Here is a 21,732-nt window from a genome sequence, read left to right as displayed (position 1 = left end):
ATTTTTTCTTATCCTAACTCGTACCTGGTATCCGACCTTTTCAATAAAAAAAAATATTAAAATTCTTAAATTTTATTTTTGAAAGATATTTCAAATTTATATTTATTTTTTATTTTTTAAGACCCCTACCCCCCCTTGCCACCCCCACTCAGGCCAACCCCATCAACTTAAAATATATTTTAATTTAAAAAAAAAATCATGTCTTACGTCATACCGCCACCCCCAATCCAGGCCACCCATTTCTACCTTCTTTTTGGAAAAAAAAAATATTTGAAAATTTTTAATTTTTACGCTATTTTTATCTCCTTCTCCTAACCTCAGTCATCCCCCAACCGGCACCCCTTGTGAAATTATTTTTAAAAAATATATATATATTTTTGAAAATTAATTCAAATTTTAAAATTTTATTTGTTATGTCATTGAGTCAGAAATTATTTTTAAAAAAATAAAAGATATTACCTTTCATTAAGCAACCAAACACTCATCAACCAAATATGAGAAATTAAGTTAGAAATTCACTTGCTTTTCAAGAAAATAAATTTCATAAAAAATATTTTTCTCCGTACCAAAAATACTCTAAATGCAAAAGAATAACTTTCAAGTTAAATTATTTGTAGTTCAAAAAATTATGCATCTAAGGAAGCATATCCTATTTAATTATTACCATAGTTGTAGACTTCAGATCCATTTGGTAGGAGATATTAATCAAAATAATTTGTGAATTAAAATTTAGATCAACAAAAATATTGTGTGATTATTTTTTTTAACTTGATACATGGATTAATTATATACCTCATAGGCCCATACAATGTTTTATCTTATTCATATAAAACTATATAAAAGGAAGGGATAACTAATCTAAGGTTTAATTATCCCTAAATCTTTTTTCTTAATTCTTTTTTTGGTAATTTAATGTTGTTATTAAATTTATATGAGAATAATTATAAATATATTTTTTAATTCTCCAAAATTCGTTCCTTGTAATTTGATGGTTTCATAAATTAATATATTTTTTCTCAATGGTTGATTTGTTATATTGGGTTAATTTTTTTATTTTTTTTTAAATGTAAATCGTCGATTGACCATTTGAATTATTTTTTTTTAAAAAAAAGCATTTTTTATTTGAACGATTTAAAGTAGCCTTAAATCTATGTTGAGTTTAAGGTATATTTGACAAAAAAAAATTAGAAAAATATCAAGCTATCAAGGATCTCTATGATGGCATATCACACCTCAAAATTAATAATAATTTTTAAAAATACATTTTAGTATTTAACTTGAAAAATTAAATAAATTTAAAATCTCATAATAAATCAAGGATATAATATTTCTAGAATTTTAAACCATAAATAAAATTAAATGAGAAATAACGAATTAAATACTTGATAAAAGCTAATCACAACATTACTAAACCTAACATTATTAATATGTGCATTAGTAATCCTTACATTATGTATCTTTGTATTAAAAAATTTACGACTCACCACTAACCTTTTTCCTATTTACTACGGAACCATTTCTTTATTTCATACGTTGGCGTTTTCTGTTTTCCCTGTTATACAAATAATCATTTTTCTCTCATCCTAACTATTTTACAAAGATAAATTATTTATTGTAATAATTTTAATTAAATTTTATTTTTATTAAATTAAAATGCACATATTAAAATTTTCAATTAATATTATTCATAAATGAATAAAAATAGATTGGATAACAATGTAATATTAATACAAGGATTTCAATATAATTGAATATATTAAAATATAAATTTTAAAACTATTCCACAAAATAAAATTATTACATACAAAAAGTTCACAGAAAAAATAAATAATATAATGAATATATCAATAAATATGTATAAATGTAGAAATATTTTGATCTTGAAATATAAGTTTTTATTATTGCTTCTGCTTTTTTAAGAACCAAAAAAATTATTTTCTTCCCAGCAATTTAAAAATAGTTTCTACTTCCATTTAAAAGCTGTTTTACAAATGAGCTAAACATAATTTTTTTTTCTCAAAACTAATATATTTAACCTCCCAATGATAATACCATACATGCTTTTAATATGGATTAGGCTTCATCAACAATAGCCAGATGAGGTTTCATTTAATTTTTGAAACTTAGATTTGTGAGCTTTATTTTATTTCCACACACTCTCTCACCTTCATTTTTTCAAAATTCCTCCCTTATAATAAGTATCTTATCTTTTTTTTTTTGAACAGTGGACAAAAAAATTACATCATCTAGAAATATTTATTTTTTAAAATATATTACTTATTATTAATATTTAAGTAATAATAAAAAAAGTATTATATGATAACTTGAACTTTATGAGTTTATTTATGATTCTTCTTGGTTGTCAAAGATGAGCAGATTTTTTGCATTATTTTCTTGTCTTCTTTATTTTTACCTCATTCTCCATCAACACTATCGAAGCAACTTGAGACAATCAACAATGATAACTTTTTACTTTTTTTTTCTTTTTAAAATCTAGATTAATTGATTTCATAAAAAAATATTAATTATAACTTATAAAGTCTTCTTTCTAACATGATTTTTTTTTTTGAATAAATGCTTCAATTGCTTCAACTTTTCTCTTCTTAGTTTTTTTTTTCAATTCTCTTTTTAGTTCATCTTATCGATAATACAAAAATTAATTGAAAATAAACTTTGATCCATATACCTTCATATGTATTCCAATTTATTTAAGTAATACTCAAACCAATTTATTTAAGTAATATTCATAGTCGATAGTATAAAAATATTTGAATTTTATTCCAAAAAAATCTTAAATTTATAGTGTGTTTTTTTTTTTTTTAAAAAAAAAGAAGAAGCTAGAAGAATCATTAATCTTTAAATATGAAAATATGATAATTAAATTTAAGGAAATAAGTATTTCTATTAGTCTCTTTTTTTTTAATACTCTTAATTTTTTATTTTACAAGAGTCAAAAAGAAATATATAAATTAATATCAACTCAAATTTTAGTCTTTTTTTCCCGTAATTGCTAATATGATTGAAAAATTGAACTCCATTATAATTAGTCTTCTTTTCTTGATTTATATGTTTTTTTTGGTTGATTATTTTAGACTTTTAACTTAAATTTCAATAATAAGTGCAACACCAAGTACAAAATATTTCTAAAAAATGATGAAGCACGAGTGATTTTAGAATATTCATAGATATGCTCTCACTTACTCATTGGTGAGCTTTTCGATAGAATTTTTTTTTAAAAAAAAAATTAGTTCTGATAGATGACAATACTAATAATGAATAATTAAAGGACTAAAAACAAGTGATTTTTAATATATAATCAATTTTTAAAATCATCATAATAAAATTACAAATCAAACTAGAAAGTGAAAAAATAGAGTTAAATTTATATAAAGGTAACGCCTAGATTACAAATAAAAAGAGAAAAAAATTTAAATTTACATAACACACAATATATTTTTAAGTCAAATTTTTTAAAAATAAAAAGAATATAAATTGAAGTAAAAGAAATATTCAATTTGACTAAATTTTTATTTAGTTTGATTTTTGATATTTAGTGAATAGTTTTAAATACAAATATAAAGTGTGTGTAAGTTTCTCATTCAAAATTTATCTTTTGAAGGTGTCTTAGGGATTTGATTCAAATTTTTTGAGATCTAAAATAAAAAAATTAAAATATTTTTTTCTAAGGCTGCGAAGAATAATTATATTATAGTTGCATTGGTTGAGAAGTGACAATTTTTTAAATTGATTTAGTTGAGACAGAAACGATTAATGAGAATCAAAGTTATTAAATACTAATTAATAAAGAGCACAAAGAATTTTTTTTAAAAATGTGAAAAAAGAGAAGAATATTGAACAAGGTGCTAAAATATTTTGGAGGGAAAAGGAGGGAATTTGAGAAAAAAAAATAAGATGAGGGAGTGTGTGCAAGGGCGTAGCTATTGGACATTTTTCATCGAGACTTATATTGTATATATAAATAAAATATTATATAAATAGTTAAATAATATATTTTGGATACTTTTAACATAACAAGTTATTATAGCTTAGTGGTTTAGGCCTTAGGGTCAAACTTTTGTGAGTTCAAATCTCGCTAATAGCAGCTTTAAGCCTCTCCTTTTTTTTTTGTATATTACATTTTTTTAAAAAAAAATTCATGTATATTATGTAGTTAAATTTTAAAATTTCTAGGGCATTTTTTATCTTTCTTTTTTTTTTTATAAATATTTTAATGTATATTAACATATTTTTTTTTTTAAAAAAAAATCTTGTATATTACCTATTTTTTTAAAAAAAAATTTAGTATACTCATTCAGCTAAAAGAAAAAATGTATTCGTATATAAATCGTGAACATCCTTCATGAAATTTCTGATTACGCCTTTGAGCGTATGATATTAAAATGAAGCCCACAAATTCAAATGTGTAAAATTGAGTGGAGCTCACCAAACTATTGCTAGTTGGGCCTAAACCATATTGAAATTTTTTCAAACTAAACCAATCAACTAGTGAGTTTGACAATTTTTATTGCGTTTTGGATTACTTGCTTGATCAGCCAAACTGTAGTCTTGTGTTTTGCTTTGAAATATTCTAAGATTCCTTTTTCTTCAGAAAAAATAGACAGTTGCTGCTAACATCACTCTCCAAATCAGACCCATGAAAATTCATCATTCCATGACATAGGTGTTCTCCTGATATCAACCATAGCAATAGATTCTGCCACAACTAACAGGCAGAAACTTTGCAGGCCAAAAAAAAAAGAGATGAGAAATGAATATTAAGTTATTTATATAATATATATATATATAACCGAGAAGAGTCAAATACCTTTGAACTATTTGAAATAACATAAATATATCTTTAAATTATATTTCGGCTCAAATATACTATTTCTCTCAAACTATAGAGTCAAAAATACCCTTCTCATTAACAGGATATGTTAAACGCCACTTGAATGCCATGTGGTGCCACATAAGTCAATAGAGTTCCACTCATGCCAATTAGAAAATAAACTTACCCCTAATTTTCCCCAATTTTCTCTATTTCTCTTAGAATTTAAAAACGATTTCACTGAAAAACATAAAACTCATTTCCCTTGTATTTTGTGAAATTGTTCTAAGGAAATGGAGAAATGAGGAAAAGGGGTTCTATGTTTTTCAGTGAAATAGTTTTTTAATTCTACGGAAAATAGAGAAAACTGAGGGAAATTAGAGGTAAGTTTATTAGTCTACGTGGAATGAGTGGAACTCTATTGGCTGATGTGGCATGCCATGTGACATCCACATGGCATCTAAGTAACGTTTAACCGATTCCGCTAATGACAAATGTATTTTTGACCCTATAGTTTGATAGTAAGGATATATTTGAATCGAAATATACTTCAAAGGTATATTTAAGCTATTTCAAATAGTTTAAAAGTATTTTTGATCCTTTTCCGTATATATAGATATGTAAAAAGTATAAGTGAACGAAGATCGAACGAGTAATATTCATATACTTTTTTTAAACGTAGTTATTAACCTTTTTTTTTTTTAAAAAAAAAGAAAAGAATTTGTTGTTTTGGTGTAATTTTCTCTTTAATTTATTTATTCCCAAAGTCGTGCACGGTTTATCTACTTGCTGAGGCGCGTCCACGGAGGATCGGATATGCATTATACTGTGGTGGAGCCCAAGGAGTCTACTATATACAACTTAAAACAACTTCGAATCCGAACTAAAAGGAAACAAGAAAAAAAAGAAAAAAAGGGGGAGAATGCTGCGAATTTGGACGAAGAGGAGATTAGCTTCACAATGCTTGATTCCATGGCGGATGTACCCAACTACTCTCATTTCTACCCGAAATAGCTCCAGCGGAATCCTACACGACACTCTCGACCGGAACTCCGATTCGTATACTCGAAACTCAAAAGTCATGGATGAACTTGTATCACAGCTTCATTCTCACATTCTCAAGGTTACTTTTTCTGTTTTCCTCTTTTACATTATCAGTTTATATAATAGGGCTAGATGTTTCTATTTACTTCGAGATGTGATTGTTTCAATTGTGAATTTGTTTTGTGTTGTGTTGTTAGGTTATGGAAGGAGGAGGACCAGAAGCTGTGAAGAGACATCGGAGTAGGAATAAGCTTCTTCCCAGAGAGAGGATCGATCGCCTTATTGACCCTGGCTCTTCATTCCTTGAGCTTTGTCAGGTTAATTTTTTGTTTTCCTGAGCTCTTACACTTTCAACCAATTGCAATTTTGTTTGTTAGAAGTACTGTTGCTCATCTTCTAACGAAATATCTAAGTCAGTTGCATTCATTGGTAGGATTCACGACTTGCAAATTCGACAAGTCAAAATATTGATATTGTCAATGATATGAGGCTGATAATAGTAATCTTATTCATAACCAAATAGGAGCCTGTTTAACTACTTATACTGTCATAAAGAATGGTATGACACCGAACTATCTTTTCATTTTTACAGTGAAGTAGAGGGCACAGAGCTTTCCCTTTCCTTCTAGGTTAAAGTTGAATTCGGTGAATCAGTTTTGCTGTTTGTTTTCTTGCTGGGTTTTTATCACGATGTAAGGTGAAAGGATCCAGATTATAAAACTACTGTTGTTTGATTAGCATATTCAGCTAGCACACTTGATCCAGCTTGTTCATTCAATCATTCTCAAATTCTCTTGAGCTGAATCATGAATTTCATAAGATACACATGGTAATTACTCACTGTCTTGAGGAACTAATATACTTGAGTTTATGCAAAATATTTGAGAGTAGACGTCTACTATGACCCCTTTCTGATAAATTGGGTACTTGAGAATGCTGCCTGCACTTCAAGCATAAAAATACCATTTGTTTCTGTTTATTGATCTCTGTGATTGAGGCCGAGTATACTTGTTTTTGTTCAAATTCTATTCAGAAAAATATCCTGATATGTATTTTCTTGCTCTAAAATTATGGAGAATTTAGCTTGCGGGTCATGAATTGTACCAAGAGCCATTACCTTCTGGTGGGATAGTTATTGGAATTGGTACAATACATAAGAGACTCTGTATGTTGGTGGCAAATGATTCTACAGTCAAAGGTGGAAGTTACTTTCCAATAACTGTCAAGAAACATCTCAGGGCACAAGAGATTGCTGCTCAATGCAAACTACCATGTATATATCTTGTTGATAGTGGTGGTGCTTTCCTTCCGAAGCAAGCCGAGGTCTTTCCTGACAAAGAAAATTTTGGGAGAATATTTTACAATCAAGCTGTGATGTCCTCGGAAGGTATTCCTCAAATCGCACTGGTGTTAGGTTCTTGTACTGCCGGAGGAGCTTACATTCCTGCAATGGCTGATGAGAGTGTCATGGTCAAAGGAAATGGTACCATATTTTTGGCTGGACCTCCTCTTGTAAAGGTTAGTAGTTAACCTTCTTTTTCTCTTTAATACATTGATATCTTTTGCTATAGTTAAGATTTATAAATCATTAGAGATTTTACTAATTCAGTTAAAATGCATTCTATGGGCATAATGTCTATCTGATAGAAAACTTTTATCAGGCAGCAACTGGTGAGGAAGTTTCTGCAGAAGACCTTGGAGGTGCAACTGTGCATTGTAAGACATCAGGGGTTTCTGACTACTTTGCCCATGGTAAAATACCCTCACGCTATTAGTCTTTCAGATTGTATTTCCATTTTCTGGATTCATACTTTTGTTTTATGCTCGTGGTGTCTTCTGACGATCTTGATGCTATCTGATACAATGATGGCATCTAATATCCTGTGTTGCAGATGAACTGCATGCCCTTGCTATAGGAAGGGATATTGTTAAGAACCTGCACATGGCTGGTGGTCCAGAAGTATCTGGACAAACTAGAGCTGATTATAAAGAACCTCTGTATGACGTGAAAGAACTTCGCACCGTTGCACCAACAGACCTCAAACAGCCCTTTGATGTTAGATCAATTATTGCTCGCATTCTCGATGGAAGTGAATTTGATGAATTCAAGAAACTGTATGGCACTGTGAGGCCCTTTTATTCCTTAACAAATCACAGCTGTCTCTCATTTATTTTTCAGTTATTCATTCATTTGTTTTCTGAGCGTACTCGTTGATAAATACAGACACTTGTGACTGGATTTGGAAGAATTTGTGGACAGCCAGTAGGGATCCTTGGAAACAATGGGATACTGTTTATGGAATCTGCTCAGAAAGGGGCACACTTTATTGAATTGTGTACTCAACGTAACATTCCTCTGATCTTCCTTCAGAATATTACTGGATTTATGGTAAGCATTTTTTTTCTCCTCATGTGATATAATTGTTTGATACAAACTTGCTTTAATCAATTGCTATTGCCTATAACAAGGGGGGGGGGGGGGGGGGAGAGCAAGTAAACTCAATCCAACCAGCTCTAGTTCCTTATGACAAGTGGTTGTACAGTCATGTGAAATAACTACTTATTGATATTCCATAGATGGATATTTTGATGGTACATAATGAAACACTTCATGATGAATCTTGCAAGGCTTTAGCAAAATTTGAACAAGGATTCATCAAAATTATCTGTTTCTCTTACATGACCTGTCATGTTTATAGCCTTTGTACATCTGAGCCATGTTTCACATGTGATTTGAAAGCCAACACTTCCTAATGAAAGAACAGAAGCAGAAGAAGGATATTAGTCTTAAATAGAGACAGTCTGACTTAAAATTCTATTCATATCTTGAAACACATTCAGTTGGTTGGGTGGTCAAATGCTATAGGGAGGAATAAGTGGTTTATGTGATTTCAGGGATATTTCTGGTTGGCATCTCACAATGGGCTGAAATTTCTGAAATCTGAATGTGCTTCTTAGCTATGTTTTATTTGGAGATTTTCATTTGGATACAGGCCTGTCTTGAAAATGAGGTTAAGATGTTTATTTAATTTGGTAGGTTGGGTCCAAATCTGAGGCAAGTGGTATTGCCAAAGCTGGAGCTAAAATGGTAATGGCAGTCTCTTGTGCGAAGGTAAGCTTCAACCTAGAAAATGTCATAAATTTAGATTTATTTTGGCCTTTGAACTCAAGCTGGCAAAGCTTCATCAGAACATTTGTGAAACACTGATAGCAACTACCCATACTCTATGATTCAATTTTTCAGTACTTTACTTCAATCATTTAAGCTGTCCTCTTTTAAAGTAATGATTTCAGTCTTATTGTTGAGGGATATTCTGAAGAAATTAACATTTCTTGCAAATATATGGAATTAGGTGCCTAAGATCACCGTAGTTATTGGGGGAAGCTTTGGAGCTGGCAATTATGCAATGTGTGGACGTGCATATAGTCCAAATTTCATGTTCTTCTGGCCAAATGCTCGAATATCCGTAATGGGAGGCCCTCAGGTATCTCTTCTGTGACACATTGCTTCCAACAAACTCAATATCTATATGCATGATGACATTGTTTTATTTTCACTAGTTCTACTTATTTGAACCCAAATGATTTTTGCTAGATGCATTTGATTGGTATGTTTTGTGTTGCTTGAATGGTGTGAATGAAAACCAGTGCTTATCTGTGAAAGCATTTAGCCCCTTCCCAAATTCTGAATATCGTGGAATCAACTTTACTTTATTAAAAAAAAAATTATCGTGGAATCTTGTAATTCTCATTTTAATCATGGATTTATTTATAAGGCTGCTGGAGTCCTTGCTCAAGTAGAGGGAATCACCAAGAGAAAAAGGGGAATTCAGGTAAGACGTTGACGCCTATAGTTCTACATGTTATTTTGATTGTGTCCTGTAATTGACATGATTCTGTTGCAGTGGACAAAGGAAGAGGAAGAAAAGTTCAAGGCTAAAGTTGTAGAGGCGTATGACCGAGAGGGAAGCCCATATTATGCCACATCTAGGCTTTGGGATGACGGCATAATTGATCCAGCAGACACGAGGAGAATATTGAGCCTTTGCATCTCTGCTACCTTGAATCGTGGACCAGAAGCTACAAAATATGGCGTGTTCAGAATGTAACCATTGCAAGCTCAAGCTAAAGAAAGATGATGCTATGATGCCTGAGCCCTGAGAGTTGTTGAATTAGTCAACAGCAGAAACTCCAACTGCAAAATCAGCTAAAGTTCTAAGTTGTCAAAGCAAAAGGTAAATTGGTTACATGCCAAGGACGAGAAACTCAATAATTTACAAAAAGAAATAGTTGGATTAGGTTGAGCGTGCAGTCATAGTCCGATGAAATTATGTTTTTTTTTAATTATTGTAATTGGTTCTGGGAACTAATAACTGTGGTTCCGTGGCTGCTTCTAAATTACTGACTACATCAAAATGAGAAAAGAATCACTTGATACTAAAGTGGCTACAATATATGGAGAGAAAAGAAGCTTAATCCCTTCAACTTTCATGCCTACGAATTTAATTCACAAGTATAATCTTAAAATCCATTAACACGAAGGACAGTAGCCAGAAGTGGATTTAACTTTTATTTGGGGAAATAACATAAAGAGATTATCTTGCATGGAAAAAATGGTTGACATTAATAAGTGATACAACAGCACCCGTGGCCTAATGGATAAGGCGTCGTTTGTGGTCTCCAATTTTTAGTAGTTTGTTACTATTATTTTCTTTTTTCAATTTTGGGTACTGTTTTATTTATTTCAAAAAAGGCAATTTTTGCCAAAGAGATCTTTTTTATTTATTGCGTATATAAAAGAAAAATAATGAGGTTAGGTAATGCGATGTGGCAATACTTGTGGAAACTGCCAAAGTGGAAATAAGAAAAGATAATGTTTGTATTCCAGGTTTTGTAGTCATATCACAATCCCCATCCTTATACATAACCCCACAAACCTATAAAGAAAATGACAGATTGGTGAGTGGTCAGTGGCAGTCGTTATCCTCGTTCCATAACAAAAATCACGTTTTTCTTGACTACACTCTTAACTCGCCCAATTGTCGCACTCAAACAGCTAATAAAAACTTCCGTGCTCTACACATCCTCCGGTTTTCGTAATTTTATTATCTCCGTCTCTTCATTTTATTATATACTTTTTTATTTGACAAATTATTTTAAAATTTATAATTTAAAACAATTCTCGATATTTATGTCGTAGAGATTAATTTCATCAGGGTAACAAGGAGTATTTTAAAGTAAATTATTTTTAACTATAGTTAAATTACATTATTTTTTAAATGGGCGAAAAAAGAATTACACATAAAATGAAACAAGGGAGTAATTACTTTATTTAAACATAACTTTTAATTCAATTTTGAAAATTTTAAATGAAGTGTCTTTTTTGTTTCTATAGTCTAGTAAAAAAATCTGATGAATTGGAAAATTATTTTGTTCTAATTTTTTTTAATACATTATAAAATAAAATATTTCAGAAATTAGGTAATAACTATTTTTATTTCCATCTGCAAAAAGACGCAGATATAGAATGTGATTGGCTGGTAAGTATAAAAATATAGAGAGGTCTCTCTCTGCATTGTCTTTGTTGCAAATGGCTGCGAGTGCGAGCTGTGCTACTCCTTACTCCAAATCTCCGTCTTCTCTCTCACGCTCTTTGTCTCTGCAATACCGCGAGCTCTGTAACTTGCCATACAAGTGTAAGCAGCACCAGAATGTTCGAATCGGTCTCTCGGTTGAGAACGATAAGGGCTTTGGAACATGGAAAACCTCTTCTCCTTCGTCTCTGCGTGTTTTCTGTATCCGCGATACCCAAGGTAATATCTCGTATTTTATGTATATTTTTCTGGTGATACGTACTTTTATTGCGTATTTTGTGGTAACGCTGGTGAAAATATGAAGGAATTGAGCTTTGATTTGCCCGATTTGAAGTTGGTTGTTGTGATTAATGTGCTCATCGATTTGAAATGTATGATAAAATTTCTTCGATCTGGTCTAAGAATAGGTCCTCAGGTTAAAAATTAGTGGCTGAATCAGAAAAATTAGTGGAATATCTCTCGGATCATGATTCTTAATATTAGAAAGTAGTTCTACATTTGTTTGAATTCTGTTTTCCTTCCTTTATTTCTGGTCGTCTAAGCTGTGTACGATGCGAAATACTCAAATTCATACAGTAAATTCGGTAAAATGGAATCAGAAGGCTTTCCTGTCGTGGATCTCTGGTAATAGATCTGAGAATAATTATTTCTTCCTCGGTGAGGCCGTGATGCACCAAAACTTGTGGTACTGCGTTGTGCAAATGAAGTAGCCAACCTGCTTTTATTTCGAAATAATAGATGGAGCTTTATAAACAGTGATTGTATCATGTATGAGCTTTTCTTCTATCTTCAAGCCTTGATATAAAAACATCGTGGTGTTATTAGTGGTAAGGATGCTTATAATCTTAGGTATCCGTAATGAAACCATAGTTATTAGTGATTTTGTATGAGAATGACTCTCTGAATGAGAAATGCAGTTCGGATTAATCTAACTCGGTTACTCATTTGCTTTATTCTAATCAAAACTTGTTATTTTGATATTTTTAGAGTTACTTATGGGATACTAATATTGAGCACTTGCCATTGCCTAGATATGTATTGGCCTGGTCTAGTTGGCAATAGTTCTTTTCTGGTTTTCTGTTACTAAATGAGTCAAGATTTCTTTGCACATCAATAAATAAAAATATTTTGTTGCATAAGTTTTTTGACCTCCACCATACAAGAAGTATAGAAAAAGAGCTAAGCAGAACTATTTCTTTCTACCAATGAATTGTAATGCTTTATGATGTGCTCCAGCAGTTAAAAAGAAAAAGAAAAGAGCTGCATACTCCAGTTCCTCTTTCTCCATATCATCTATGTCATTACATGTGGTATTAATTTGCAGCTCATATCTACTTCTTGTAATTCCACTCCAGCTGCACAAAAGGTTCTTCACACTGCTTGGCATATCCAATTGAATGTTTCCTGTTCTCTTAGCAGGCTAGTTGGATTAGATAGAAAGCATGGGGAATCTTTTTGGGGAATGCAACATATGTCCTCTTGCTGAAATATTTGCATTATTGTCTAAATTATCTCAGGCTGCATGTGCAAATTCAGTTGATTTAAAATCCACAATATAAAAAATATCACAAAATTCTTTTCTGCATGTGGAAATAAATGTGAGTATCACTAACAGTATACCCTGCAAGGTCCAAAACTAATGTGTTTTCTTTATCCTGAACGGATTTCAAATGAGACTTGTTACTATGATTTTATGTTTGAGAACTCCTAACAGAGGAAAATCATAAAAAAAGACCAAATATTTTAGGTCTAGGTGCATCTTATTTGGAGCTTACGAGTCCCTTAACGGGAACACCTTGAGATATGCTTTATCAGTCCAATTGTTTCCATTTCAAGTTTCTAATTTCTTTTGTATGGGTATAAGGCAGTCGAGAATTAAGTACAGATGTATCTCTATACTGTTTTTTTGATGGCCACTGCAAATGTCACAGAAGCCATGAAAGATTTTTTTCTGTTCTTTAATTTGTCAGTAGTATTACTCCTTGCAAATATTCTGCAGCCCCTTCTGGTTGCTGGATTATCAATATTACAACCTTTTAAACAAGATGGCCATCTAGCATATGTTGGTCTCTTGCGTTTTTTTTTTTTTTTAAATTATCAGTTATGTTCTATGTGGGCTTCTTTTCCCTTTTATCGGATAAGTTTTTTTTTTTGATAACCGAGAAATCTGTCTGTGACCCGCCCTTTGGACCAATCACAGCCTTCTAAACTTGGTGGATAGGGAGCCTGCCCTTCTACCCTTCTCCACTTAAATACCAGGCTTCGCTTTGCGTGGTGTGGGGCTTGAGCCTGCGATCTAAGCCACAAATCCTCCACCTTTTGCCACTCGAGCTAGGCCTTGGGGGCTTTCGGATATGTTTATTTGTTTAGGTTTCTTTGAATTAGACTTATTCTTAGTGGTCTGCCTTGGGAATCTAAGTGCTCAGTTGCTGAGTACTTTGTTTCTCTGGAGGTATTAAAGAGATTTAGTACGTTGAGGATATTGCCATCTGTAATAAAGTAGTTTGACATTATTTATGTCTCAATGTTCTGCATTTGCTAAAATATTATTATAACAAGGAGCAGGAATAATGCTCAAATATCACCCGTTCTCTCATTTTGCAACCTTTGAATATACTAGAGATATGGATGTCCAGTACATTAGGGCGTTGTGTTGGAGTATGGTTGTCAAGTGAATTTTTCTTTTTTTTTTGGTCAATTAGCAACATTTTCATTCAACCAAAAATATCCATACAAACCAACTAACTCTTTTTGGACTTAGAGCTAGCTCTCATAGACACTTGCTATACAATTGAGTTAATTCAAGTGGTAAACTACCAGTGTAAATGAAATTACATTTAATTAGGATATCCTATCAGTTGATCTAGGTGAGGCTTGGTTGTGGGGTCTTTGTCCTTCAGTGTGCACCTGTATGACAATCTCCTTCAGTCTCTGTGACCTGTGTTGTGCTTCCCTTCTTGGCTTTAAATCTCCTATTGTTCCTTTCCAATTCCAGATGTTGTAAATGGTTGCTGCAAAACAGAATCCTAAAATTCCAGCTCTTGGTGTACTATTCTTGATCCTGCTTATCATCCATTTGACTTTAGATTCCCAGCTACCTAGTTGCCTGTGATAGCCCAACTAGCTCAGCATTGTTGTCCAGACATAGGAAGAGTAAGGACAAGTATAGATTAGATGATTAAAGTTCTCTTGTCAAGAGAATTTTATTACTTTGAATATGACTTAAGAGTAAATTAGTTTGAACACATAATATGATTAAGTTGTGGGTGGATACACTATTGAAATTTCAAAACTAACAACACTTGGCCCTCCTCCCTTCCCCATATATAATGAAAATCCTCTATAAATATCTATCTACAGTTACTTATTCCTTTATTAATATTTTATTTCACATATAATAGCTGATATAATACACACACACGCACGTCTTCATCTTAACAGATTTGAATTACTTCAAGTGAATTATGTCAACATTTTGTTTTTTAGAACTTCCATTTTCACGTCTGCCAAGTTTTAAAAGCATGCTATAGTGGGTATCTAATGATCCAAGCCCCTAGATATATGTTATAATACCAGGTGGATGCTTTTTGCAGTAGTTGTTAGAAAATGTTTTTGTACAACAGCTGAAAATCTAAAGCATTCAACAACTTCTCATCCGCCTTATACTTGCACATGAGATCATATTTTGCTCTCAAAGGAATTCTACCAAAAGTAAATAATCATATAAATTAATGTATAGGGGTATGTAATATAATCTAATTTATAATAAAATGTCTACGGGAGCGGAATCAACTAATTTGGGATTACGAATTAGTGATTGATATATAAAAGGTCTACAGGAAGTGTTTGATTGAGAATGCTTCTGTATATTCTGCTAAGTATTTAAATTTTATTTTGAAATCTTTTCATTTGAACTATTGTTGGTGCTCAAGTGTTTTTGGCTCATTAGTGTGCAGGAAATGGATTCATATTATTGAAAGTTTATGCTAATAATTGTTTCCTAACCTGCAATGTGCAGCTGCAGCTGTCACTGCTAAGTCATGGGATAAATTGATATTAGGCAGTGATACTCCTGTTCTTGTTGAATTTCATGCCACTTGGTGTGGCCCCTGCCAGATGGTTCACCGGGTAATTGATGAGATTGCAGGTGAGTATTCAGGGAGACTTAAATGCTATGTACTGGACGCAGATCGTGAACCAAAAGTTGCTGAGAACTATGATATCAAGGCTGTCCCTGTGGTGTTACTGTTCAAGAATGGGGAGAAATTTGAGTCCGTTATCGGAACAATGTCCAAGGAGTTCTATGTGGCTGCCATTGAAAGACTTCTATCTTCATAGATGTCATGGTAGCATGCATATGCACAAATTGGATAACTTGCTACTTCTACTTAAAAATTATCTTCCCCGGTAGTACCTTGTAATTGCATTTTCCTTTTCTATGAATCATCCGCTCGTTTTCCTCAACATTGAGAGCACTTCCTGCTTCTTTCTTCACAATGAAATTTGTATAGGTCCGGTGGACTTGTGAATAGTGACAGCATTACTTAACTAAAATTTCCATTATGTTTAATATCATTCAAAAGAGCGGTACTAAGTCAAAGGCGTTTTATTTCTTAACCATAATTAACTTATACATACTCTTTGCCTTATTTTGTTACTTATCTATCGCTGAATGCTTATCTCTAATTAGGACCGTTCATTTGTGCCATCATATAAGTTATTGTAATTAATTATGATTAAGCAATATCAATACGCATTAGGACTAAAATTATGTATTCATTACATTAATGTTTGCATTATCTTTTTTTATGAATTGGTGTGTTTAGTATGCATATTAAAAGTAAATAAATTATGATGAAATAATGATTTTACTAATCAAATATTTATAAGAATAATAACTCTAGGCGTTCCCCAGTCCCTACAATATATTTGATTGCAGAGTAAGTTTGAGATAAATAATATGTGATTTTTTTTATTCTTATATTAATATTCAAGATTTATGGGATATGGGAGTTTATGAGATATTAAGTGTATCCCTTTTTATGAGTATAAATTAGAGTTTAAGATAATGTGATTTTTACTTATAACTTGAAGATGGATTAAACTTAGACAAAGTCATATTTGAATATTCCACAAATATTTGAGGTAAGAATTAATACTTAAAATTTATATAAATTTGTACAAATAAAAAATATTTGTAATACTTATCAATTTAAAAAGTTAAAAAAAAAAACATATTTATTTATTTATGTATTTAGTGAAGGTCGGTTTTTACTAATATAAACCGCGCAGTATAGCAGCGGCCCGTATTGCAATTCCGATGTGTCTAGTTCCTGCAAGCGAATGAAGAATTAACAAGTGTAGTGAAGAAGACTCAAAAACAGTCTTTTTGGGGGTTTTGTTCTGAAGAAGAATCAGCATCTCTACTTTGCAGCTCATCGATTTTATCGTCATCAGGTACTCTCTCCCCTCTCGTATACGTATTTGCTAATTCTATGTAGGGTTCCGTATTTGAATTCCATACCAATTGGTGGGATCTCACTGGTATGTTGCTGCTATTTGCACAGTTTTTTTAGAAAAAACTTTTTTGATTCATTGAATAAGATGTTAACGTTAGTTTCTTGGATGCCCTTTAATTGTTTTCAGTTAAATTTAGGAAAATACTGTTTTTAATTGTCCGAATTGTTGGAATTTATCTGAATTAGAGGTGAATGGATACATGAGATTCATATAGTTGATCTGAACTAGGTTGGGATTGCGGTTCAGTTGATTGTTGGGATTCCTATTTATTTATTTATTTATTTGTGTTTTGATCAGATCAGTTTTTGCTACAGGAAGTTTTTCTATTTTTACTCTGGAAATTCTTCAGCTTTTTAGCCGGTTTTTACTTCGTATTTGATGTTTTGAGAATTCAACATGGGTCTTTTTTTCTCCCTTGATGTGGTTCTAACTTCCAAGTCCCATAATCCATTACAAAATATGCTTAAATAGTTATACTGAGAACTAAAGAGTCCATTCTTAAATCTGTTCTAGCATTTATATTGATGAAAAACGTTATTGTTTTTTGGTGTAAATAATGGCTACTGCTTGTGAGGTGAGTATTCATGAGTCTGCTTCAGTATTAATGCAAGTGTTTGGAAATACTTCTATTTAGATGGATTTTGTATCTAGTGATTCGTCTAGCTTGTTGCTAGTCACTCATTTTGTTGGCCCTATACAGGTAACCTAGGACTACACAATCATTCACTGAAACACTGATGGAACTTCCTCCTACTTCATCTTTTGGTTTGTCATCAGAGTCCGTGGAACAAAGTGGGAAGCTGATGGCAAACACAAATGCGAAAGCACTAGCAACTTTTTCCCTGCAAAGCCCAAATTCTTCACAGGGACCAGTGGCAATTCTTTGGGACATTGAGAACTGTCCTGTTCCAAGTGATGTACGGCCTGAGGATGTGGCTGGCAACATCAGAATGACTCTGCGGGTCCATCCTGTGATCAAAGGAGCAGTTACACTGTTTTCTGCCTATGGAGATTTTAATTCTTTCCCGAGACGATTAAGAGAGGGATGCCAGAGAACTGGTGTTAAACTTGTAGATGTCCCCAATGGCAGAAAGGATGCAGCTGACAAGGCCATCTTGGTTGACATGTTTCTTTTTGCTCTTGACAATCCTCCACCCTCGTCCATTATGCTAATATCAGGAGATGTTGATTTTGCTCCTGCACTTCACATTCTTGGTCAACGTGGATACACTGTAATCCTTGTCATTCCTTCAGGGGTTGGAGTTTCGTCTGCTCTATGTAATGCAGGGAGGTTTGTATGGGACTGGCCAAGTGTCGTTCGAGGCGAAGGTTTTGTGCCTCCTGCAAAGGCCTTAATGCCTTGTCGTGGTGGCGTGTCAGACATCACTGGGATTCTAATGGGGTGTTGCCAGATTAATGACAACCCAGATGGTCAGCAGGAAGATGAAGCAATACTGTATAGGGGCCTCTCACAGAGCTACTATAACGCAAGGGAATTCTCAATGATATCACATTCTCTGTCTGAATATAATACCACTGCAATTTCCATGCCATGTTATCCTACGGGTATGAGAACTCATAGCCTTCCTTCTGGTTTAAATGAAGTTTCAGCTGGAGGTTCATCTTCACATGAGCAGAGTGACTTGACATGGGTGCAGCCTGGGGATATAAATGGTTTGAAGGGGCAGCTGGTGAAGTTGCTTGAATTATCTGGCGGCTGCTTGCCTCTTACACGTGTTCCTGCAGAATACCAGAAAATTTATGGGAGGCCTCTTTACATTTCAGAATATGGTGCAGCTAAGCTCGTGAATCTTCTCAAGAAGATGAGTGATGCAATTTCTGTCGGGGGGAAAGGCCAAAAGAAGTTTGTCTACCTACATAATTCATGTGCTGTACCAAGTGCTCCCCCAATAACTATATTAAAAAGAGATAACAAAGGAAAAGGAACACAAGAGGGAAATGCCGATGTTGTGACTGGGGTTGGATCTTCAGATGAGTTCTCTGATGATGAAAGAGGACCCATAAAAGAGCATGGGGGGAGCTGTGAGAAATCTAATATGGTTGAAAAAAGCCTTGAAAATTTCAAGTATGAACTTCAAGAGATACTTGTTAGCTACTCTTGTCGGATTTTTCTTGGTTGTTTTGACGCAATATATCAACAAAGGTACAAGAGGCAATTAGACTACGAGAGCTTTGGAGTGGTTGAACTTGAGCAGCTACTAGCAAAAGTGAAAGATATAGTGATTGTGCAAGAGGAACCCGTTAGTAAGAGGAAGTTTCTGGCTGCTGTTGGTGCCTAGAAGTGTTTATCGTTTATTTCTGGACTATTTACTATCTTAACTTCTTCTGGACTTATGCTGAGGTATTTGTTGTTGCTACTTTGTCCTTTGTCATTTTTTTTGTTTTCTTTTCAGTATGACAAAGAAAAGCTGAAGTCATGTTTGTCATTTCTTCTTCATCATGACTTAGTTTGTTCTATAATGTCAGAAGTTCCTGTTTAACACCAGAACAACGGGGGATCTCTGTGTATATTTGTCTCTTGTTGCTTTCATCTTAATACATGCTAGTAGGTGTAAATTATTCAAGCTAGTTTTTGCAGGTGTTCTTTTTCCCCATCATGGTACATATCAGTAATGGGCAAGATTCACTTTTTTATGGATTCTTCTTTTTGCTGTATATAAGTTGGATCTGAATTCTGCTTCTAAATTCAGTGAGATGCCCATCTCTTCCCCATATATACCCAAGTCTATGAATTAGTCAAGGTTTTCCATAAGTGTATTTGCTTTGGGAAAACATTCTATAGCTCATCTCGTAGTTTTTCAAAACTCTTTGCTGCAAAGAGACTATTGTTAAAGGTTCCGGCTGTCCGATTTTGAAACCTTTGGGCAAACTGAGTTGGCTTCAACTTAACTATGGTTAGGCTTCTGTTCTCATTTTAGTTCAAGAGTTTTTCTTAAACATATTATTTTTGTTATATTTTTTAGACAGGAGAAGGATATCTTACCAGTTTGATTGAGTCAATTTGGTGGGAGTAGTGAATGTCTACCCTTTTGTCAAGGCTCTTAAGCTTAGCCAGGGGAAAAGAGACTAGAACCGTATCTAGTTTGCTCCTAAGATTTTTTGGTAATATTTTAAGTAACTTATCAGTCTATAAGCTGACACATGCTGAAATTATTTTCTTGCTAATATGGGGATCTAGTTGCATTTAGCTGCTTCTCTCAGGTATTTGCCATATGTTGAAAATTCAAAATGGACATTTTCGAGGCATATTAATCTATATTTTCATATTGTTTGTTAATTTGATTGCTGAGCACTATGAAAGGACAATTGTGGATGTATTCACCAGTTAAGGAGAGAAGCAGCTTCCATGACAGGAAGCATTGCATGCTGGCCGTGTGCGGTGTGTCTGAATTACAGCTGCATGCTAAATTTATACGTCCCGGCATAAGCTATTACTAATGTGAAATTCTTAGTGTCATTATTTAGTTTTTTCTTAGTGACATCCTGGTTGAGTAATCCTAATACTAATGTGAGATTCTTTGCGTTACTTTTTAGTGCTGCTTTCTTAGTTAGCATCTAACAATGTCATCTTATCTGTCATGGCATTTCCAGCTTAAGCCTTGTCGCATTGGAGGGATGTTGAAGTTAGAGAAGGCCCTTTCTCCTTGCAAAAGCTCCCACAATGGTGTTAATTATGGCTGTCCAGTCTTTCGAAAGTCGAATCGTTTTTGTCACTTCTTTCAGTTTGTTTATGGTTTGTGTACCAATTTGAAGCTCCTGCAGAAGTCTGATGGGCGAAGATAATAAACTTCTGGTTGGATAACAAGGGATAAAAGATACAGGTCCCAAGTGATCGGTAGCCTTATTTTACTGTTATCCGAAATGAACTTCAAGTGTAAGTTGGGCAGCCATAAAGGATTGAATCTGGTCGTGTGAACATCTAAATTGATGGAGATATGCAACAATCATATGACCATGACAAGACTTAATTGGGTCTCAGCAGCAATAGCATATGGTCGTAGGGTCCATATGATCATGTCATATACAGTAACTTGAACAATCGTCAAGGACTTGAGTCGTATGATTGCTTGCGCTTTGATGTTGCTCCTGCCTCCTTGAGATGTATCTTTGTCATGAAACTCCCAACTGTTCTCATCATTTGGATTGTTTCATTCTGCAGAAAATGGTGGCAATAGTTTAATCACAGGCTGGATGAGGGCTAGGAGCACTCGCTCTATGTAATAGATGCTTTTACCACATGCAGAAGCATCACAGAAGAGGGTTCTGAATTTCCAAAGGTTCTGTTTTTTCAAGGACTGTTGCTTTAACAGCTTCTGTTGCTGATTGTTAGTGTTAAAGCTTGGATCTATTTGTTTGCTTCTGTGTGGAACATTTGTTTCTGTAAGGCAGATTATGCTGTATAATTGACTGGAAGGATTGTTGCATCTCCCTTGCAGATGTTCATTTGTCAGCAAATTGTCATATGGTCTGTATTTCTTGAATGTTAATTAAACTGGTCTTCTTCTCTCCTCCCACAGCAAGTTTATTATGTATAAATTATGCAATTCCCCTCCTTGTTCAGGCAAAGCCTTGATCAACTTTCTTCTTATGATTCCTGTGGCATCTTGATATTATTTTTCTGTTTAAGACTTTAGCCTATTTACCTGTCGGAATTGTAAGGTAATTTTAGTCAAGTTTTGAACTTCAAATTTCTTCTTGTCGACCCTGCAGTGACAATGATACCGT

The 21,732-nt window shown here is 33.2% G+C and overlaps 3 protein-coding genes across 3 annotated transcripts; all 3 read left to right on the top strand.

The window, feature by feature from the left end:
- Nucleotides 1–5,639: 5,639 nt before the first annotated feature.
- Nucleotides 5,640–10,314, top strand: LOC101262668 (methylcrotonoyl-CoA carboxylase beta chain, mitochondrial). The gene is made up of 10 exons (XM_004230726.5): nt 5,640–5,951; nt 6,070–6,189; nt 6,956–7,390; nt 7,534–7,624; nt 7,765–7,997; nt 8,097–8,261; nt 8,910–8,984; nt 9,226–9,357; nt 9,649–9,705; nt 9,778–10,314. Exons 1-10 carry the CDS (start codon nt 5,751–5,753, stop codon nt 9,979–9,981), a joined length of 1,713 nt encoding a protein of 570 aa, XP_004230774.1. The 5' UTR covers nt 5,640–5,750; the 3' UTR covers nt 9,982–10,314.
- A 1,042-nt stretch (nt 10,315–11,356) lies between these two features.
- Nucleotides 11,357–16,066, top strand: LOC101262362 (thioredoxin M3, chloroplastic). Its single transcript, XM_004230725.5, has 2 exons — nt 11,357–11,685; nt 15,485–16,066. The coding sequence occupies exons 1-2, from the start codon at nt 11,463–11,465 to the stop codon at nt 15,802–15,804; spliced, it is 543 nt and encodes a 180-aa protein (XP_004230773.1). The 5' UTR covers nt 11,357–11,462; the 3' UTR covers nt 15,805–16,066.
- A 1,657-nt stretch (nt 16,067–17,723) lies between these two features.
- LOC101262057 (uncharacterized) lies at nt 17,724–21,573 on the top strand. The gene is made up of 2 exons (XM_004230724.5): nt 17,724–19,348; nt 20,599–21,573. Exon 1 carries the CDS (start codon nt 17,724–17,726, stop codon nt 19,284–19,286), a length of 1,563 nt encoding a protein of 520 aa, XP_004230772.2. The 3' UTR covers nt 19,287–19,348; nt 20,599–21,573.
- Nucleotides 21,574–21,732: the final 159 nt, after the last annotated feature.

Source organism: Solanum lycopersicum, chromosome 1, assembly GCF_036512215.1.
Source record: "Solanum lycopersicum chromosome 1, SLM_r2.1".
Taxonomy (NCBI): Eukaryota; Viridiplantae; Streptophyta; class Magnoliopsida; order Solanales; family Solanaceae; genus Solanum; species Solanum lycopersicum.
This window is presented reverse-complemented; position numbering and strand designations above follow the sequence as displayed.